At 38.6% G+C, this 19,022-nt stretch overlaps 1 protein-coding gene across 2 annotated transcripts in view; it reads right to left on the bottom strand.

Annotated features, from left to right (window-relative positions):
• The window catches only part of ARHGAP24 (Rho GTPase activating protein 24), a 434,125-nt gene that overhangs the window by 320,461 nt on the left and 94,642 nt on the right, over positions 1 to 19,022 (bottom strand). For both annotated transcript variants that reach the window (XM_087962827.1, XM_087962828.1), the window contains exon 2: positions 3,576 to 3,775. In XM_087962827.1, the coding sequence (XP_087818953.1) occupies positions 3,576 to 3,755 (180 nt within the window). In that variant the 5' untranslated portion in view covers positions 3,756 to 3,775. The remainder of the gene's footprint in view (positions 1 to 3,575; positions 3,776 to 19,022) is intronic.

Below are 19,022 nucleotides of genomic sequence, written 5' to 3'. Positions count from 1 at the left end.
TCTCTCCTTGATTACTTTCCATCCATCTCTTCTTGTCCTGCTTTCAGATGCTTTGGAAAATAGATTGAACCTTCCCCCCACTTCTTTGTAGCAGCCCCTGAGATATTGGAACATTGCTATCATGTCTCCCCTACGCCTTCTCTTTCATTAAACCAGACATGCCCAATTCCAGCAACTGTTCTTTATATGTTTTAGCCTTCAGCCCCTAATCATCCTTTTCACCCACAACTTTCTGGAGGCAAGTCATTCCACTGTTTAATTGTTTTAATTGTCAGGAAATTTCTTCTTAGTTCTGGGTTGGATCTCTCCTTGATTAGTTTCCATTCTCTGCTTCTTGTCCTGCTTTCAGATGCTTCGCAAGACATTTGTATGTCTAACCCACCTTGGACCTTGCAACAAGATAAATACCATCATCAAGTGTGGTCTGGCATTCAGCTATTCAGAATTTTTAAAAAACTGATTAGGGTCAGTTAAGTTGCTGTTACTTTGTTTAAAAAAAACTATTCAAATAGGCTTCTTCTTCATTTATGTGAATGGTAGAAGGAGATTTCCATTTTAAATTGGCTCCTCTTGAACAGTATTTGATTCTGAAAAGTCCAGGTGCCTTAAATGTCACATAATCAGCTGGCATTCAAGGAGATGGTATTTACAATGGAACTACTGAAAACCACCAAAACCATGTCATTTATGGGTTTTAAAAAAGGTGGAGAAGGAAGAAGAAGAGTAAAATGAAGTAGCAGCTAAAGATGCTTTGGTCACCTATAAAAATCATAAATTAGTCTGAACTAATCTGACCATTTCTTTCATGATCACCGTGTGTGAAAGTCATCACTTCACAAAGAATTGGACTAGGATACATATCTATACATTTGTGCTCAGTTCAGCCTTTTTTCCCCCTTTTTTCTGGTGATTTCCCCCCTCCTGTGTATACAACCTATCATATTCCTATCTCATGCCTATTTGAGAACCAACACCTGCATTCTAAATGTACAAGTGAGGGGTTACATTTTCTGCTTAGAAATCATTTCAAGACTGAGATCCATAATTTAATCTCAACAAGAGAAATGAGCAGATTATAGGAGGAAGTACCATTTTAGATTCTGCATGGCTACTGATCTTTTTATTATTATTTTAAACTTTTAAAATACAGATCACACTTAAAATGTTGAAGAGTGTATTTCAACAGGTAAATCCATTAAGGCTGTGGTGGCACAGTGGTTAGAATGCAGTACTGCTGGCTACTTCTGCTGACTGCCGGCTGCCAGCAGTTTGAGTTTCACTGACTCAAGGTTGACTCAGCCTTCCATCTTTCTGAGGTCAGTAAAATGAGGATCCAGATTGTTGGGGGCAATAGGCTGACTCTGTAAACCGTTTAGGGAGGGCTGTGAAGCATTATGAAGTGGTATAGGTCCAAGTACTATTTCTTAAGTATGATGGAGAAATGAGATATTAGGTCAAATACGCCACCATCATCACCTCCATCTCTTTCAGATATTGGCCAAGAAAATTCACATTTAATATTAAAATCAATGAAAATTAAAAATCCTGGTACCAATATTCTAATCTTCAGCCTCTGAGAATTAAAGAGAATTCCTCAAAGGGATCACACAAATCCTCCATATTCTTGTGGTGGAATTTCCAGGTAGACTGGAGAGAGGTGTTAATGGTCATAAGTGTGGAAAACAGTCATAAGTCACTTTTTCAGTGCTGTTGTAACTTTGAACAGTCACTAAATGAACTATTGTAAATCGAGGACTCCAGTACAAGTGGCCTACTCTTAAATATTACATCAGCACCCTAATCCTAACTTTAACCATATGTATGGGCACACACAATTTTATTTTCCAAAAACATGGTGTTCTGTCAACATCAGCACAGTGACTGAGTTACTTTGCTTTACAGTACAATCAGCCTTGGCGATTCTGAAAGGAACAAGGCACTTGCCATTTATAGAGTTCAAAAATCACACCAAGTATCAAAGGGACTCTGAATCAAAATGATTTCATGTTTGAGAATCACAAAGAGACCCAGAAACTAATTATCTCATTTTGAACATCATTAGAATAACCACCCACAGCTGAATAGAGGAAGAAACCAGTTGTGTGGGTTTTTTAAAAAAAGAAGTCACATTTGAATTCCAACGCTCTCTTCAATTTTGAATGTGTATAAATGTCATTTCTCCAGTTTTGCTGTCCCGGTATCACCTTCCACAAACATGCCAGAGCACACAAATACACTGCTCTTACTTTATAAAATCCCCAGATTTTCTCTGACCTAATTCCATAACAAAGTGCATTGCATGGCAGGAGACTATAAGAAACAGAAAACACGACAAGATCTCCCTTATGACCTCCGTGTAACTTTAAGACTAAATAGCGTATCAAGTTGGAACTATAGCTGTGTTGGCAACTAGAGAGAGCATATGTTAGAAATAAAAATTTGCAAAATTTGGAAGAAGTCTTTGTTGGACTTCTGCCTTCCCTAAATTAGTGCCACCAAGACAGGGGTGTCAAACTCGATTTCATTGAGGGCCATATCAGGGTTGACCTTGGGGGAGGGGGCTGGTGTGGCCAGCTCAACATCACTCATGTCAAGGGCACCTATGATGCCAAATGCTAAGGCAAGACTTCCCTCAGACCCTGCCTCCCTCTCATTATAATCCCTTTCTTTCTTTCTTCTTCCTTCCTTCCTTTCTTTCTTTCTTTCTTTCTTTCTTTCTTTCTTCCTTCCTTTCTTTCTTCCTTCCTTCCTTCCTTCCTTCCTTCCTTCCTTCCTTCCTTCCTTCCTTCCTTCCTTCCTTTCTTTCTTCTTTCCTTCCTTTCCTCTTCATTCTCCTTTCTTCTTCCTTCCCTTCTTTCCTTCTTTTTCCTTTTGTGCTTTCTTTCCCTCTTTTTCCTTCCTCATTCGCTTCCTTCTTTCCTGTCCCTTCTCGGATGCTCAAATGCAAAAGGGGAAACATTTCTCCTTTTGTTTTCTTTTTAATTTGTTTTGCTAGCCCTCTGCCAGTGAAAATGGGGCCCACGTGCAGCCTCCTAGGGCCCCATTTTCGGCTGTGATGGCCTCCTGCAGCCCTCTGCCAGCAAAAACGGAGGTCCCGATCTCCAAGGACCACGGGCTGGTCCTTTGCTGTTTCAGGGTGGTCCTGAAGGCTAGATTAAGCACCCTATGGGCCAGATCCAGCCCACAGGCCTTGAGTTTGACACCCCTGCATCAAGAGATGCTGTAGCATATTCAGTGGTGGGATTCATTTTTTTTTACTACCAGTTCTGTGGGTGTGGCTTCGTGGGCGTGGCAAGGGAAGGCTACTGTAAAATCTCCAGTCAGACGTGGCATTTGCCAATTCTCTGGACTACTCAAAATTTCCACTACTGGTTCTCCAGAACTGGTCAGAACCTGCTGAATACCACCTCTGAGCATATTCCATATCAACCCATTGCTCATGGCTGTGTTGGCTGGGAGAGATTGAAATGGGGGTACTCCCATCTAGAGATCTAAGGTTTAAAAAAAACCAACTTCCACGCGCGCTCCCCCCCAATTCTCTGTCTTCTTTTCCATGCACTCCCTTTTGCACTTACCAAAGGTTTGGCTTCATCTTCATCTTTAAAGTAATATAGCTGCTCCCCTCTGAGTACGAACCAGCGAGTATGCCAAGTCTTCACAAAACCTCCTTGCTTCCTCAGCCACCCACACTTAATGGCAACGTGCCGTCCTGGGCTCAGCAGGGAGCTTTCTGCAGAACCGTTGTGTTCTTCCATAATGAAGTCAGCAGCCTCTCCTAGTTAGAGAAGAAGGTGTGGGAAAGGAGTGGCATTAATTCAACTTCCAAAGAGTAGCCCCATTACTTTTGATTGGAATGGAAAAACAGCAAACAAAGCCTGAACTATTCAATTATGGATTGTTTACATTGAGAAAATATATTCATTGTTGTTTTAACCATTTAGTCATGTGTCCGACTCTTGGCGACTTTATAGACTACCCTGTCTAGCACAGATTCTTTCAGTTGTTGGATGTTCAGTTTTGTATCAGATTGGATGCTATGAAGTCAGATTGTTTTTTGCTTGCCCCTTGTTCTTCTTCCACTAACCATTCCTAGCATCATTGACTTCTCCAATGAATTTGCACGCATGGTATGGAGTAAATCAGATGTAGACTTATGGTGTTTAGCTTTTAGTGACAAGAGAAGGTTTTATACAAGATAAAATACATTGCAAGGACAGTTTTGCCATGTAAAAATATTACTTACCCCAGATAGTGCTTTACTTCTCCCCCCCTCCCCCGCTTCCTAGCATTTTCTCACAAGGGCTTTTAGTGAGTGTCGACCCATGGGTTCTGACAGGGATTTACTAACTGACTTGTTGCCTAAGACAAATAGTTGTGGGCTAACAGAGGAACTGGCCAAAGTCACCCAGCCAGCTTTCATACCTAAGGCAAGACTTTGCCCTTGGGACAGTTCCCAGAGCCCATCCAAATGTGCCCCAATGAGAGTAGTGATTTTTAATCCAACAAGGGAACATTTAAAATATAAATAGCAGGAATCATAGTGCCTGTTATTAATTAATCTAATGGAGCTAAGATTAAATCAAATTCAGTACAAAATTCTGCATTTGTTTTCCTGTTCCTCCTGTTTTGGGGAGTCCAGCTTCCAACACTTTATTTTATTTATTACATTTGTATGCTGTCCATCTCCTCATGTAATCCAAAGGCCAGGTACAGCATTCAAGATGCAAAATGTTGTACACCCATTAATTATAAGCATAGGCCTGGAAGGCCTGAACAGGAATGATATAATTGACATTGATTTCATTGACTGAAAAATGTATGAATTGTTCTTTGGAGAAGTGAGACAAATAGAAATAAGAACCATTGCTTTGGGGATATCTGATCAATGCATCTTTCTCTTAGTTAAGGTATGGAATAGGAATCAGGTCTATCATCAACTGCATTGAGAAATAGATGTCTATGGAGATCCTCAGTCCTCCAGGTCATGGTTGTCCCAAAGGTGCTTTTTCAAGAGGCAACTGGACTTCCTGGTTTTTCTATGAAGACGTTTCGCTTCTCATCCAAGAAGCTTCTTCAGCTCTGACTGGATGGTGGGGAATGGAAGGATTTATATTCCTTGCAGACAGCTGGTCATTTGCATTCTTTTTAGAGAGTCGTTGAGGCCACTTGGAGGTTTATCTGTGTCCTCAGGGTCACCTGAGTGGTGCAAATGGGTATGGAGCCTTCTTGGAACTGTTGAAAGGACTATGTTATAGACTGGCTAAAGTATTATTTGAAACCAGAATATTCATGTACTGTACATACGCAAACTTGTATCCTCATATCCACTTTCATAGTAAATATTAATACAAGTTAAATTCCAGAATCCAGTGTGTTGCATAGTAAGAGTTGTTTCATATTTCATAGTAAAAAAAAATACTCTGACAGCAAAGAAAGCAAATGTAAGGATGTTATTTCAAACACAGCAAATTTGTGCTTTGAACTACTGTATATTGGCTAAAGCCGATATGACTTGTGGCAGAGGTTTGAGAAAGAAACTAGAGTTTGTAAATAGAGATAAATTATTGCATTCACTTTAACATATGTATTAATTCCTTATTTTGATGAAAAAGGTAAATTTAAAATATATTGGGTTGAATCCAGATTATGTTGGCCATATAAATATTCTACTGAAATCAATGGAATTAAGTGGGACAAGCACAGACTGGATCCATCCTGTTTTTTAAAAAAATAGAACAGGCTATTGAAGCAAAATCAATAAGACAAAACACTTAGAAAGAAACAGTAGGTCCAAATGCAATAAATTTAAACGTCAGATATAAGCAGAAAAACAATAGTACAGAAAAACACAGCAACCATAAGAACTCTCTGGAAGAGTACGAAGGGCAGAGAGGTTCTATATCAGAATTTCTCTGGACCATTTCCAGCAATAGAACCTGAAACTTTGTACGAAGATTTCCGCATACTAACTGGAAAGTAATCATCATCTATCTGAGTTAGGCTTGACCTCCAGATATTTAAAATAATTCTCATCAACCAGAGTTAGCATTCAGATACAAGTGATGTCACTGTTTAATACAACTACACAAATCTTATTTCCATCTTATTTCCATTGATGAAGTGTTTTTTCTCTGGTGGGACCAGTCTATCAGGGCAACCTGGTCTACCCAATTATGGGATGGAGTATACTGCTTTCGCTGATGAAAGCTAAATAGCTTGAAATAGATCTGTAGTAGTATCCCTTTATTTCTTTGTCAGTAAAACATAAATTTAACACAAATAGTGTCCATCACGAAAATGACTGTGAAGGGTCCCGGATTGGGGCTGAAAGGTGAGAGTGGAAGCAGTAAGTTCCATCCCATAACTAAGTAGATCAGGTTGCCCTGATAGACTGGTCTCACTGGAGAAAAAATACTTAATCTTTCCCCTGGTATAGATGACAAAGCAAGGAGAACCCATGGCTTAGAGGTTAATACATCTACCTAATATGTAAGTAGCCCCAGTTGGAATCCCAGAAGGGTATGACTAGCTGATGAGGGCTAAATAGCTTGAAATAGATCTATACTAGTCTGCCTTTATTTCTTTGTTGGTAAAACATAAATTTAACATTTCCATTGATGAGAAATGTATGGTCCATCAGATGTTGGATTTTCACTCCTCATCAGTATATGATGGGTATTGAAAGTTGATATCCAAGAACTTTGGAGAATTGAGGGCTCTCTATTACTATACAGTAATTTTCATTCTTACAACAGGTTGGATGGAGATCAACTCTTCTTCTAATAATTGATGAGAAATGTATGGTCCATCAGATGTTGGATTTTCACTCCTCATCAGTATATGATGGGTATTGAAAGTTGATATCCAAGAACTTTGGAGAATTGAGGGCTCTCTATTACTATACAGTAATTTTCATTCTTACAACAGGTTGGATGGAGATCAACTCTTCTAATAATGGCCATGGAATAGTGAATCTGTGATTTATCACCTTCCATCAATTCTATCCAGCAGGGCTGATGAGCAGAAAAATAAGAAGCTGTACTTTATTAATGAATGGAGAGTAACATGTTTCTTTGTCTCTGTTGAATCAAGTCTGTTTGTGAAAAAGGCAAAAAGAAGAAATGAACCATATCACTTAAGAGCACAGTAACCCATTGTAGATGCTTCCTGCCTCGTATAAAAGCTATCTTTTCTTTCTGCAAGTCCTAATTATATTTGGTTTGCAAATGAAAGGGTTTAAATACATCCCAAGTTATTTCTTCTCACTTTTTTATGCAGCAGTGATACTTCAGGGCTTGTTCATAAAGGGGAAATTATATCACCATGGAAAGAAATCTGTTTAATGAATTTTATTGGCCTTGGGAAAAAGTCCACGGGCAGGATCAAAATAATGTTTCCAAACCACCAAAGCCTTTGATGAATAGAACAATGTAGACTCAGTTTCTGTCAAAGTTATAGCAAAGTTTAAATCCAGACTCATTTGTCCCATCAGCTTTTGAAAAATCAAAGCTTACACTGTCCTTCCGAGTATCACTTCTCTGTAGACACTATAGAACAAGACTACACTGACAAAATTTTGTTTGGGCTTGAAAAAGAAGCCAACATTCAAATTACGGAAACTGCCTGTCTCTTGGCCTAGACCATAATATAATATTCCATTTTTACCTCCACATTGGAAGCTACAAACAAGTATGAGCAGAATCCTTTCACAGTTCTTCTGAATTCATATGAACACAATTCATATGAACGACTAACACACCTTTTTCATTTCAATTTATTTATGTTCTGCTTAGTAGTATTACAATAGAAGAGACTTTCTTTTACACTGTCATGATATTCCGAAACATATCATAACAGTGTAAAAGAAAGTCTTTTCTATTGTAACACTACTAAACAGAACATAATTAAATTTATTAAACCAAAACACTTTTTAAAACAGATAGAGAAGACGCCACACGTTTTTAATTGGCAATACTGAGAAGAAATTCAGCTATACCAGAAAGAAAAATCCACTTCTATTCTACACTGCTAAAGATAATAGGAGGAAAAAAGAGAAAGAACTTTAAAAAGACCCCAAAGTATAAGCATTTTTAATTTGATTTTAAGGCAGAAAACTCTGGTAAGAAGCAAATCTGGTTAACACTGATTAATGTAAATGAAATATTATGTGAATTGTAATTCCAAAAGAAATCTCTAGGAATCTTCCTCACTTAATATTTGTGTTTAAAACAGCACTCTAAAATGTCACTTGATACCACTGGAAGTGAAGTGTGCCATTATCCAAGTCTTTCCAGCATTTCATTTCTTCTGAGAATTACATCGCTAGTGGACATAGTAGAATTTTTGGACAGATAGTCTCACAAAATGTTGTCACAATGGTGGTGGCCAGTCAGAAAACACCAGTTAACATGCAGGTAAATAGTTGAGAGGCAATGGTTGGATTCAATTTTTTTTACTACTGGTTCTGTGGGTGTGGCTAGGTGGGCATGGCCTGGTAGGCGTGGCTATGTGGTCATGTGACTGGGGGGGTCAAAAGTCTTTTTTTTCCTTTCACAGCACCCCCTCATGCCCCGTTTTTGGCCTACTGGGCCTCAGGGAAGCCTCCGGGGTGCTGAAAAAAGAAGCATTTTGAAGCCTTCCAGGGTAAATACATCAGCTGTGCCGTGCAATTTAGATTAGCTAGAAAGCAAGAAATCCGATGATTTTTTCTAGCTAATCTAAATTGCACGGCACAGTTGATCATCGCCCAGCTGATCATCAGAAATACCAGTTCGTCCAAAGCAGTAGCATTTTTTTTTACTACCAGTTCACTTGAACTGGTAGCATTTTTACTACCAGTTCAGGTGAACCGGGCCGAACCAGCAGCATTTCACCTCTGTTGAGAGGCCCTCCTCATTGCTTCTTATATCCTTCAGGATGTCTGTACTCCCCAATTTATCTTATCTTCGTTCTAACTAGTGGAAACTTTTCTGGTATATAACAAAGAACCATCCGATCAATTCTGTTTACTCCCTGAGAATGTCTATGGAATGAATTAAGAGTTAAGAGCCTTATGGTGCAGTGCTTAGAATGCAGTATTGTAGACAAACTCTGCCCATAGCCTAAAGTTCGATCCTAATGAGGCTCAAGGTTGACTCAGCCTTCCATCCTTCCGAGGTCAGTAAAATGAGGACCCAGATTGTTGGGGGCAAGAGGCTGACTCTGTAAACCACTCAGAATGCTGTATAGCACTCTGGAACAGTATGTAACTCTAACTGCTAGTGGTAGTGCTATCAAGGCAAAAATACTTTTAGAGAGATAGTTTTAGAAATAAAGGTGTCCCTGGAATCAGAGTTTTACACTGTAGCAGCCACCTTTATCAACAGCCAACTAATAACCATATAATACTTTAATAAAGTAATTTTCTAATAAAAAAAAGAAAAGCACATTCATGCTATTTAACACTTCAAAAAATAAAATAAACACAACACAATCAAATTGTGAAGCATCAATAGAAGTTGTCATGGACATATTGGTGGCAACGGGCACTGGGATGCTTCTGTTTATTTTAACTATATTAAGAGTTTTCAGTCTAAAACTATTCTGTGTGTTTTATACAGTAGAATAAGTGAGGTTCCAATGTTGTGTTTTGTATATGTGTGTGACAGAGTGAGATGTGCATGTGGGTGTGTTATAAGCCTTCACACCCATACAATTTTTAGATATAAATAAAAACACTGCATACTTATGAGAAATAGCATAATGGCATCACTGCTTGTTTCCTTAATAGAAATAATTAGATGAAAAGTAAGAGCAAAGCCCCTCCATTCCTAGGAGCAAGCAGCTGTGATTGCTATAAATGTCAGAGACAGTTTAGCGAGACATTCGTTTTTGTCCATAAAACATGCTGATCTTCAGTTAAAATCTGCAAGTTTTTATCAAGTGGGATAACATTGCTACAGTTGATAGTCAACAGTGCCGCAGCATCTGTTGATCCTGATTTCCACTCCCATCAGTCCACATTTTTGGGGAGTCTGCCCAAGCCTTCAAAAGCAAAATATGGTCCATTCTTGGCAAGAGGCCGGCTAGTAAGTGCCATTTGCTTTGCCACTGGCATTTCAGAGCTAATTCACTGGAAAATATGACCGCTGCCTTTTTCTGGAAATCACATGCTGTAGCAACACCCCGTGCAACACAAAAGCCTCTCTTTATTCTTGAAAAGACCGGGGAACAAATGTCTGTTATGTCACTTTGGATAACAGAGTGAAAGCAAACAGCGTGCCTTTGATTTTATGTGAAATCCATTCAGGAATTCATAGCATCTTGAAGTCTAACAATAGCCTTATGGACACTCTTTCTTGCAACCTACCTTTTTTTTTTTTTTTTTTTTTTGCACATTTTTAATGCCTTTGAGTCAGTCTTGACTCCTGCCAACCTACTGGCTAAAGCCCCCGCAATTTTCTTTAGAAGACTTTGGAAGTGGCTTGACATTGCCTTGACTTTGTACCTAAAGTGAGACTAGAACTCACAGCCTCCTGGTTTCTAGCCTGGTGCCTTAACCATTACACTGAACCGATTCTCCTTTCTTTATACCATTTGAGACTCCTCATATGAGTCTTGGCCAGTCTGGGATCCTTTACATTCACTGACCCAAAATATTCAGATTCCCAGTTTGTCAATGAATTCTGGGAGATTAGCATAAAATAGTAAAAAATGTGGTAAGAATTAAAAATGTTAAGATGGGGGACGTTAGAAGAATTAGGTATATGATGTAGATTAATAGAATTTAGGAATAGAGTATTAAAGTAAAAGTAATGAATATGTATAAACTATAATGGTTATTGCACGAGATATGTATACCCAGATGTCACACTGTTCAAATGAAAGATGGAATGTTTCTATAAATAAAATAAAATAAAATAATCTAAAAAAAGGAATTCTAGGAGTTGGCATTTAATTCATCGGAAGGTTAGAAAAATGTACCTCCCAGTCAAATAAAGAAAAGGGCAATCAAGTTAATTCTTCAGCAGGCTTAAAGAAGTGATATCATCCATGATAGCCAAGAAAGACCCATTATCTGAAGAAAAAGGGAACCCCAAGCAGCCTAACTCCATGAGTAATACTAATAGTCACAACTGGTGGTAGCTCCTCATTAATGCCACTTCAGGGCACTAATGGAATCTGTGCTGCCCATGGTGGCTACCTATGTGGGCATATCTCAATCCAGGAATGTCAAACTCGATTTCATTGAGGGCTGCATCGGGGTTGTGTTTGACCTCAGAAGGCTGGGGTGGGTGTGGTGTGGGGCCATGGTTGATGTGGCCATGGTGGATGTTTGACACAACTCGAGATGCATTTTCCCCCATCTCTTCTTTCTTTACACTGTTCTTTATTATAACCATTTTCCTATCTCTCCCACCAGATATTACTGGCAAACATTTATTACTTATTCTTCATAATCCACTAACCTTTTTATTTCTAGATTTATACCCCATTGTTTAATAGTAAATTGTTTTTCCAGGCAGAAAAGCTATTTATACTATTGTATTTTTATTATTCAACTAATAATGAAAATACAATAGCATAAATAACATGATAATACAAGATCTAACAGCAGATGTAAATTTCCAGGATAGTAAATAGATTTCTGGCTGTGAATTATAGATTGTTAATTGTAGATTAAATGGACCTACAGTATGCAAAATCTGGCATTAAACTGTAGTATTAACATAGGATGTTGCTTGTTTTCTATCCAGATCAGGCACTTACTTGAGGCCACATAATTGTAATCCAGTCCAATCCAGTCCTCCTGCAGCACTCTGATGGCCAAAAATGGGCCATGTGGAGGTCCTGTGTGGCCTGTTTTTGGCCTCCCCGGCCTCCTGCAATCTAAAATGGCAAGCTACTTTAGAAATCTGCCTTCTGTAGATCCAAGGATGTGATGGCTTTAGATGCTGTGCTGGAGACCAGCATGTAGAGGTTTGGGCTCATTATTTGCTTGCCCAGTTCGACATTCTAATTTATTTATTTTATTTATTTATTTTTGTCAATTGCTTACAAGATAATAGGTATAAGTAAAAACATAGTTATGAATACATGGATGCATATAAGAAAAATAAAAGAAATAAAAGAAACAATAGGACAGGGACGGTAGGCACGTTGGTACGCTTATGCACGCCCCCTACAGACCTCAGGGGTGAGGTCAATAGTAGACAGTCTAAGGTTAAAGTTTTTGGGGTTTGGGGAAGAAACCACAGAGTCAGGTAGAGTATTCCAGACATTGACCACTCTGTTGCTGAAGTTGTATTTCCTTCAATCAAGTTTGGTGCGATTAACCTTGAGTTTGTATCTATTGTTTGCTCTTGGGTTGTTATAGTTGAAGCTGAAGTATTCATTGATTGGTAGGACATTGCAATGTATCATTTTATATACTAAGATCAGACCGAAGGCAGTGTAGTTCTAGGTTTTCTAGGTCTAGAATTTTGAGTCTGGTGGCATAAGGTATTCTGCAATGAGTAGAGGAGTGGAGGACTCTTCTTGTGAAATATTTCTGGACTTTCTCAACTGTGTTAATATCAGATACGTAATGTGGGTTCCAGACTGATGAGCTGTATTTGAGTATTGGTCTAGCAAATGTTTTGTATGCGCTAGTTATTAGTGTAATATTACCAAAGAAGAAGCTACGTAGGATTAGATTAACAACTCTTAATGCCTTTTTAGCTATGTAGTTACAGTGGGCTCTAGCACTTAAATCATTTGAGATGGGTACTCCAAGATCCTTGACAGAGTTTGGATCATCAACAAGGTCTTGACTATTCAGCCTGTATTTTATTTTCTGATTTTTTTTTTGCCAATATGTAGGACAGAGCATTTATTTGTTGAGATTTGAAGTTACCATTTGTTTGACCATTCTGATACATAGTCAAGGTCTTTTTGAAGGGTAGCAGTATTGTCTGTGGTGTTGAATAGCTTTACATCATCAGCGAAGAGAATGCAGTTGTTCTTGATATGATCACAGAGATCATTTATGTAGAGTATAAAAACAGTTGGTCTTAGAACACTGCCTTGGTGGACACCACTGTTGACAGGTACAGAATTTGATAGGACACTCCCAATTTTGACCATTTGTTGTCTGTTTGACAGGAATGCTTCTATCCAGTTATGCAGGTGTCCAGAGATACCATCAGATTTTAGTTTTAGTAGTTTGTCATGTACCACTGAATCAAAGGCTTTACAGAAATCTATGTAGATAGCGTCTATTGCTTTGCCCTGATCAAGTTGTGTAGTCCATATGTTTTTGCAGTGTAAGAGTTGCAGATTATATGATAGTTTTTTCCTGAAACCAAATTGTTTATTAGAGAGTAGGTTGTTTGTTTCTAAGTGGAGGATAATGGATTGGTTAATAATTGATTCCATGACTTTATTGTCTTAGACAAATAAAGTCATTATTTTATTGTCTTTATATATATAATAAAGTCATTATTTTATATATCTTTATTGTCTTATTATTTATTATATTTATTATTTATATTTATATTATATTTATTATTTATTATATTTATTATTTATTATATCTTTATTATTTATTATAAAGATATTTATTATATCTTTATTGTCTTAAGAATTGTCTTAGTTTTGACTAATAGTAGGGTCAACCCTAGTTGACCTGAAATTCTGGAAAAATTAAAGTCTCAGCAATTTTTCTCCCACTCTATTCTACATATTATATAATCCATGTCAACTAGTGAGGCATTCCTGGCCTGCTCTCAAGTTGCCATAGGAGGGGGGGGAACTGATGAAGCAGTATGGCAACTACAACCAGAAGCACATTCCACGCATACCTTCTTCAAGGCTGTATCCCAGGCTACCAGGAACAACCAGAGCAGCGTGATCTCTACAGTCTGTGAAAGTGCTCCTTTGGAGAATGTGATTTATGACACACCCTGAGGGGAGGGGGGAAACAGGGTCATACGTGAGGCAGAACTGATTTCATTTGGGTATGTGCCAACATGTTGCTCCTAATAAATAACTTGGCCCGAGGCTCATAATTTAATTAGGGACCCTAATTAAATCCGTCGGAACCCTGACAATCCATGTATTTCAATCTGTATATTAGGAACCTTCATGTTCCAGAGGACAATACAACTCATCATTTTGTTTTGTTTCACCACGTGCAACTTTTATATCCCATTCACAAGTATTTAATGGAAACAGTCATGCTTAATGGATGGGACGAATGAATGAATCTAAGTATTTTGACTCTTTTGATCACATCTGAATTCTGACCAAACTCCCCCTAAATATACATAGCAAACTGTTTAGTAGTGTCAAAATATTGATCCACTACTTCCATGAAGCTTTCAGATGAAACCTACAACCATCTAAAGACAATGCCTATACTTCATCATCTTTTAATGACCCTACAATCCCTTGTAGGGTGGAATCTGGGCAACTGAATGGAGCTGAGTGTTTAATGGCCAGATGCTCTTCCTGTTACCAATGTGGAGTTTTATTCAGAAGATACATTCTCATTATGCCCAGAGAGAGAAATATCTACCTAGGATTGAACTCACACCACTAAAGACAATGCTTATACACTATCAGTAAATTCTACTCCCTATGAACATAAACCCGGATGAAATGTTAGCTTGATGAGCTTTGAAAGGGCCATCAAAGGAGGGTTTTCATATGCTAGGTGAGGAAACCCAACAACTGTAACCCTGCTATATAGAAGACTTGAGTATTATTCCTTCTATATCAGAACAGCAGTATCCCAACAAAACAGGGAGCAATCAACGGGTTTGGCCTGATGGATTCCAGCTGTAGGCAATAAATCTTTAGAAAACCCATCCTAAATAGCTCAATAAGGAGTAAGCAGGCACAGTAGCAAAAGAACGCTGACAGAAGACTAATAGTAAACAGGGCAGTGCCCTAATAAAGCATGACTCAGCAGATAACTTCACATGACCGACCTTTGTCTGGACTTGAAACTAAGCATAGCTGGCCTGGGTTCACACTTGGACAGACCACCAAGAAATCACAACATTGTATGCTACAGTGGGAAGTTGAGGGGAAAAAACTCCCAGAAAAATAATGTAATTAAGGGAGAGGAAGCCATTTATGCTTAATTGCCAAGAAAACCACAAGGATCTGTCCATAAAGTCACTGCAGAGCTTGAAGGAATCAAAAGGAACCTAACAGCAACTTTTCTAAACAAGAAATCTTCTTTAAAGGAGACTTCCATTTAGAATAGGATCTGGCTAAAATCTTAGATAAATGCATTTCTACTATATTGTCTTTACAATATGTTGCCCCATAAACAAATCTTAAGGTTCTAAACAGTTTTTTTTAAATAATTAAATTAAATAAATAAATTTTAAATTATTAAATTAACATTATTATCAATAATTAACCTCCAAATGACATTCTAATATTGAAAGAAAAAGAAATTAGGAAGTAAGAAAGAAAGAAAACCACAACAGAATAAAGCAGTAACAAAATCACTTCCTTAAAGCTTCTACAAAAAATTTCTCAATGCTCCCACCAGAAATCAAACTTGACTTAAAAACACCTCTGAGCTTTTATTCTTACATGAGGAATTTGATCTGTACCTAAAGGATTCCACTGGGATATCAATCATACATTGAGTAGACGTGTAGAAAGTCAGCACCCACCCTTCTCCTAGAAGAATGAAATATGTTGAGAAATATTAAAAAGGCAGGATAAAAATATTTCCCCTAGAAGAGAAATAAAAATCCTAAGGAAGACAGAAACTCGGAGCTCCAGCTCCCTGCCTCCAGCAGTTATTTGGTGCCCATTGAGAAGGATTGGCCAACCTATCTACAAAACAAAAGATCTTCAACTCCAGGGTGATGGGATTAAGACGTGGCCCTCCAGGACATTATAGGATTATCTAGAAGCAGGGTGCACTGCATTACAAAATTTCCATAGGACATTGCATCAGCCCAAGGTTCAATCAAACTTGATTCAGACCCACATGGCCCCATGGTAGTCTGACTACAGCCAATAGAATACATGTTCTTGCACAGGAACAGGAAGCTCAAGGGCAAGGCCCAAGAGAGGGTGTAAATAACCCTCACTCTCCACTCCATGTGGTCAGCTGCACCAGGACTATGTGCTTGATGGTTCTGCTTCATTAAACCATATTTCCAATCAGCCTCCATGTTTCCAGTGTCTTTCTCCCCACTTGGAACTGAACCAGATGGATCCTTCTTCCAACAGATGTGTTCTCAAAAGTTTCACTGCTTTTAGGAGTGTTTACTTCCAATCCCAAATCATTCTATTTAAATTCCAACCTTGTTGTGTATGTCACGTTTGTAATGTTTCCACACCACTGTTTGCAAGAAGAAAACATCTACAGTGGTGAAGACCCTATAATAACATTTTACACAAATCAGTTAAATGTTACCAACTTTGTGACAGAAGAAAGTTTAGCTAAACCAATATTCTCATTTTAAAAAAATAATGAACTTAAAAGAAAACAGCTTCATTTTGCAACCTCTCCCTCCCTCAATTCGGGAAATATTTCAGAAAATTTCTTCAAACCTATGAAAAAAACAACAACCCTTTCATTTGTAATGAATGAAACTGTTATGCTGGCTGCAATTTAACATCTCAGCACTGGTGGAAACCAAAGACAATACTGTACAATCTTGATAGAAGCAAAGACCATCTTGCAGTACACAATTATGAAAACTCTGCAACATCAAGTCAGTGTTGACTACCACAAACAACATGGATAGTATAGTTTTTCTCTGGAACTGTTCCTAACCAGGCCTTCATGTCTTCCATTATGTACCCATCACCACCATAACTGAATCATCCATCTGGATGCTGGTTGAGAAATGCAGGCATATGCCTAGGACAGCAGGATGAGTGAAAGCAGAACAGCAAATGGAAGCCATGGTAAATAGTTAATGATTTATGCTAATCATTAAATACGTAATCTTTTTCCTGTCCTGTAATGGTCATCTGGATTTTTACAAACCCAGAATTGGTAGACCAAACATCATCATCATCATCATCGTATGTGGTGTTAAAATAGCCAGGAGACCACAATGATGTTTCACAGTAGTAGTTTGGTTAGCCAAGGTACTAGTCCTGTCGTGGGACACACTTGCATGTTCCCAGAGCCGTTAGGAATCTGACTGCCTGTACAGAACACCAGCTCGTCTCGCCACTCATCTGACACCTACCTATCTACTTTCACAGAACATGCATTCGAACTGTTAGGGGAACAGAGGCTGAGTGACAGGAGCTCACCCCTGCCACACAGTGCCTGGACTCGAACCGCTGGAACTGAGAACATCACCAGCATCATTAAGCCTCAGAGCCACTATGCTTCCTTGATACAAATTAATAATACCACTCTAAGAGTTCATCAAGCTTCTATTGCTGCCAATTCTTCCTAAGAATGGATTGTGTGTGCAAGCTCTGGGAAAGAGAGCAGACTTCCTCAAATATATCCAGTAGCTTTTAGCTGGTTATTAATATCAGGATGGGGGTAAATGAAGAAATTTGCTATGGGGCTCAGATATTTCTCCTTATGCTCCTGAGTACACAGTAAGAATTAATTCAAGCATATGTGTGCTGGAAGGAGAAGTTCTGATTTTCCATGGAGGAATTCCCTTCTTTTCCAAGACCAATTGAAAGTGAAGGTAAAATGAATATTATGGAGCATCTGATGAAATAATATGTATAGAATCCAGTCACAAAGTTTACTGCTTCAGACCATCTGTGCAAACAAAACAAATACGTTTTTTAAAAATTAAAAACTAACAAATGGTGTTCTTCATACATTTTCGCCAGAGGAAATCTTCAGTTGTCTTGACTTCCAGCAAGGATATATTTGCTGTTTCCATCCCACGAGCCAAATTTTCCCACAGTTTCTAACTTATCCTACCCATTCCCTAAATCTATATGTTACACACCAGGTTTCTTGTTCTTAATTTATGAAATAAATAAACATTGAGTTGAAATAAACATTGAGTGCTCCAACCTCTACATCCTCCAGATGTTGGCTAGAAATATTCAGAGAGGCTCTTTTAAACATCTGGAGATTACAGTTCAAGATGTGCTGATTCAGTCAAATACGCCAAATGTCAAATTTGCCTTTCAAATTCTCAAACTTTTTAGATTGTCTGACTTATTCTCAGGGCACTTGAGAATTTCTTGGAAAATATTATTTGAGCTTCTTTTAACTTTTGATGAAGACATTAATGTTGGTGCTGCTGTTTCTTGCTACGTGTCTTTCGGTACCCATTTCTCCCAGTCTAAAAAGGACTCATGTAGAGACTTCCCTCATTATATTTTCTCTGAGAATTTCATTGAATTGTTGGAAGTCAAGAAAACTGCAGGCCATTGGAACGAGGGTTGTAAAAGACAGAACATTCACTGACAAAACCCTTGATCACCTCACAGTTAGAAATCAATTATCAGAAAACTTTTTGTAGCTCAGGGTTGAACTGTGGGGTTCTTGGTCCTCTCTGAGATTGGTTGTTTTCTTGGACATGTTTCATTACTAAAATGCGTAATCAGTGCTAGGAGGGAAAGGGGTTTGCTCCCATTTTATATACAACTGACTTGCCCTGTCATTGCTGGTGGGAGTGATCTTGGTGGCACTCAGACAAACAAGCTAACATTAAACAACAGCCTAAACATGAAACTACCAAGACCACTCCAGAGACTACCGAGAGATTCCACGTTATTACATTATTCAATCAGAAACAATATGTAGGTCAGGGGTGTCAAACTCAAGGCCTGCAGGCCAGATCTGACCGTGATGTGGTTGGATCCGGCCTGCGGAACTATCCTGGTTTACCCAATGTGAAGAGGAAAGATCGGGCCAGCCTGGCTTCGGCCCGGTCTATCCAATGCAAAGATGAAACATGCCAGCAGTTTGGGGAGTGGCATCAAGCTAGACATGCCCACCCAGTTGGCCACACCCACCCAGTCAGCCACGCCCAACCAGTCAGCCACGCCTATCTGCCCCCCCCCCCAAGTCAACCACAGCCCTGATGCAG

Source organism: Notechis scutatus, chromosome 4, assembly GCF_049901735.1.
Source record: "Notechis scutatus isolate UNSWTSFEM ecotype Mainland chromosome 4, rNotScu1.2, whole genome shotgun sequence".
NCBI classification, from domain to species: domain Eukaryota; kingdom Metazoa; phylum Chordata; class Lepidosauria; order Squamata; family Elapidae; genus Notechis; species Notechis scutatus.
This window is presented reverse-complemented; position numbering and strand designations above follow the sequence as displayed.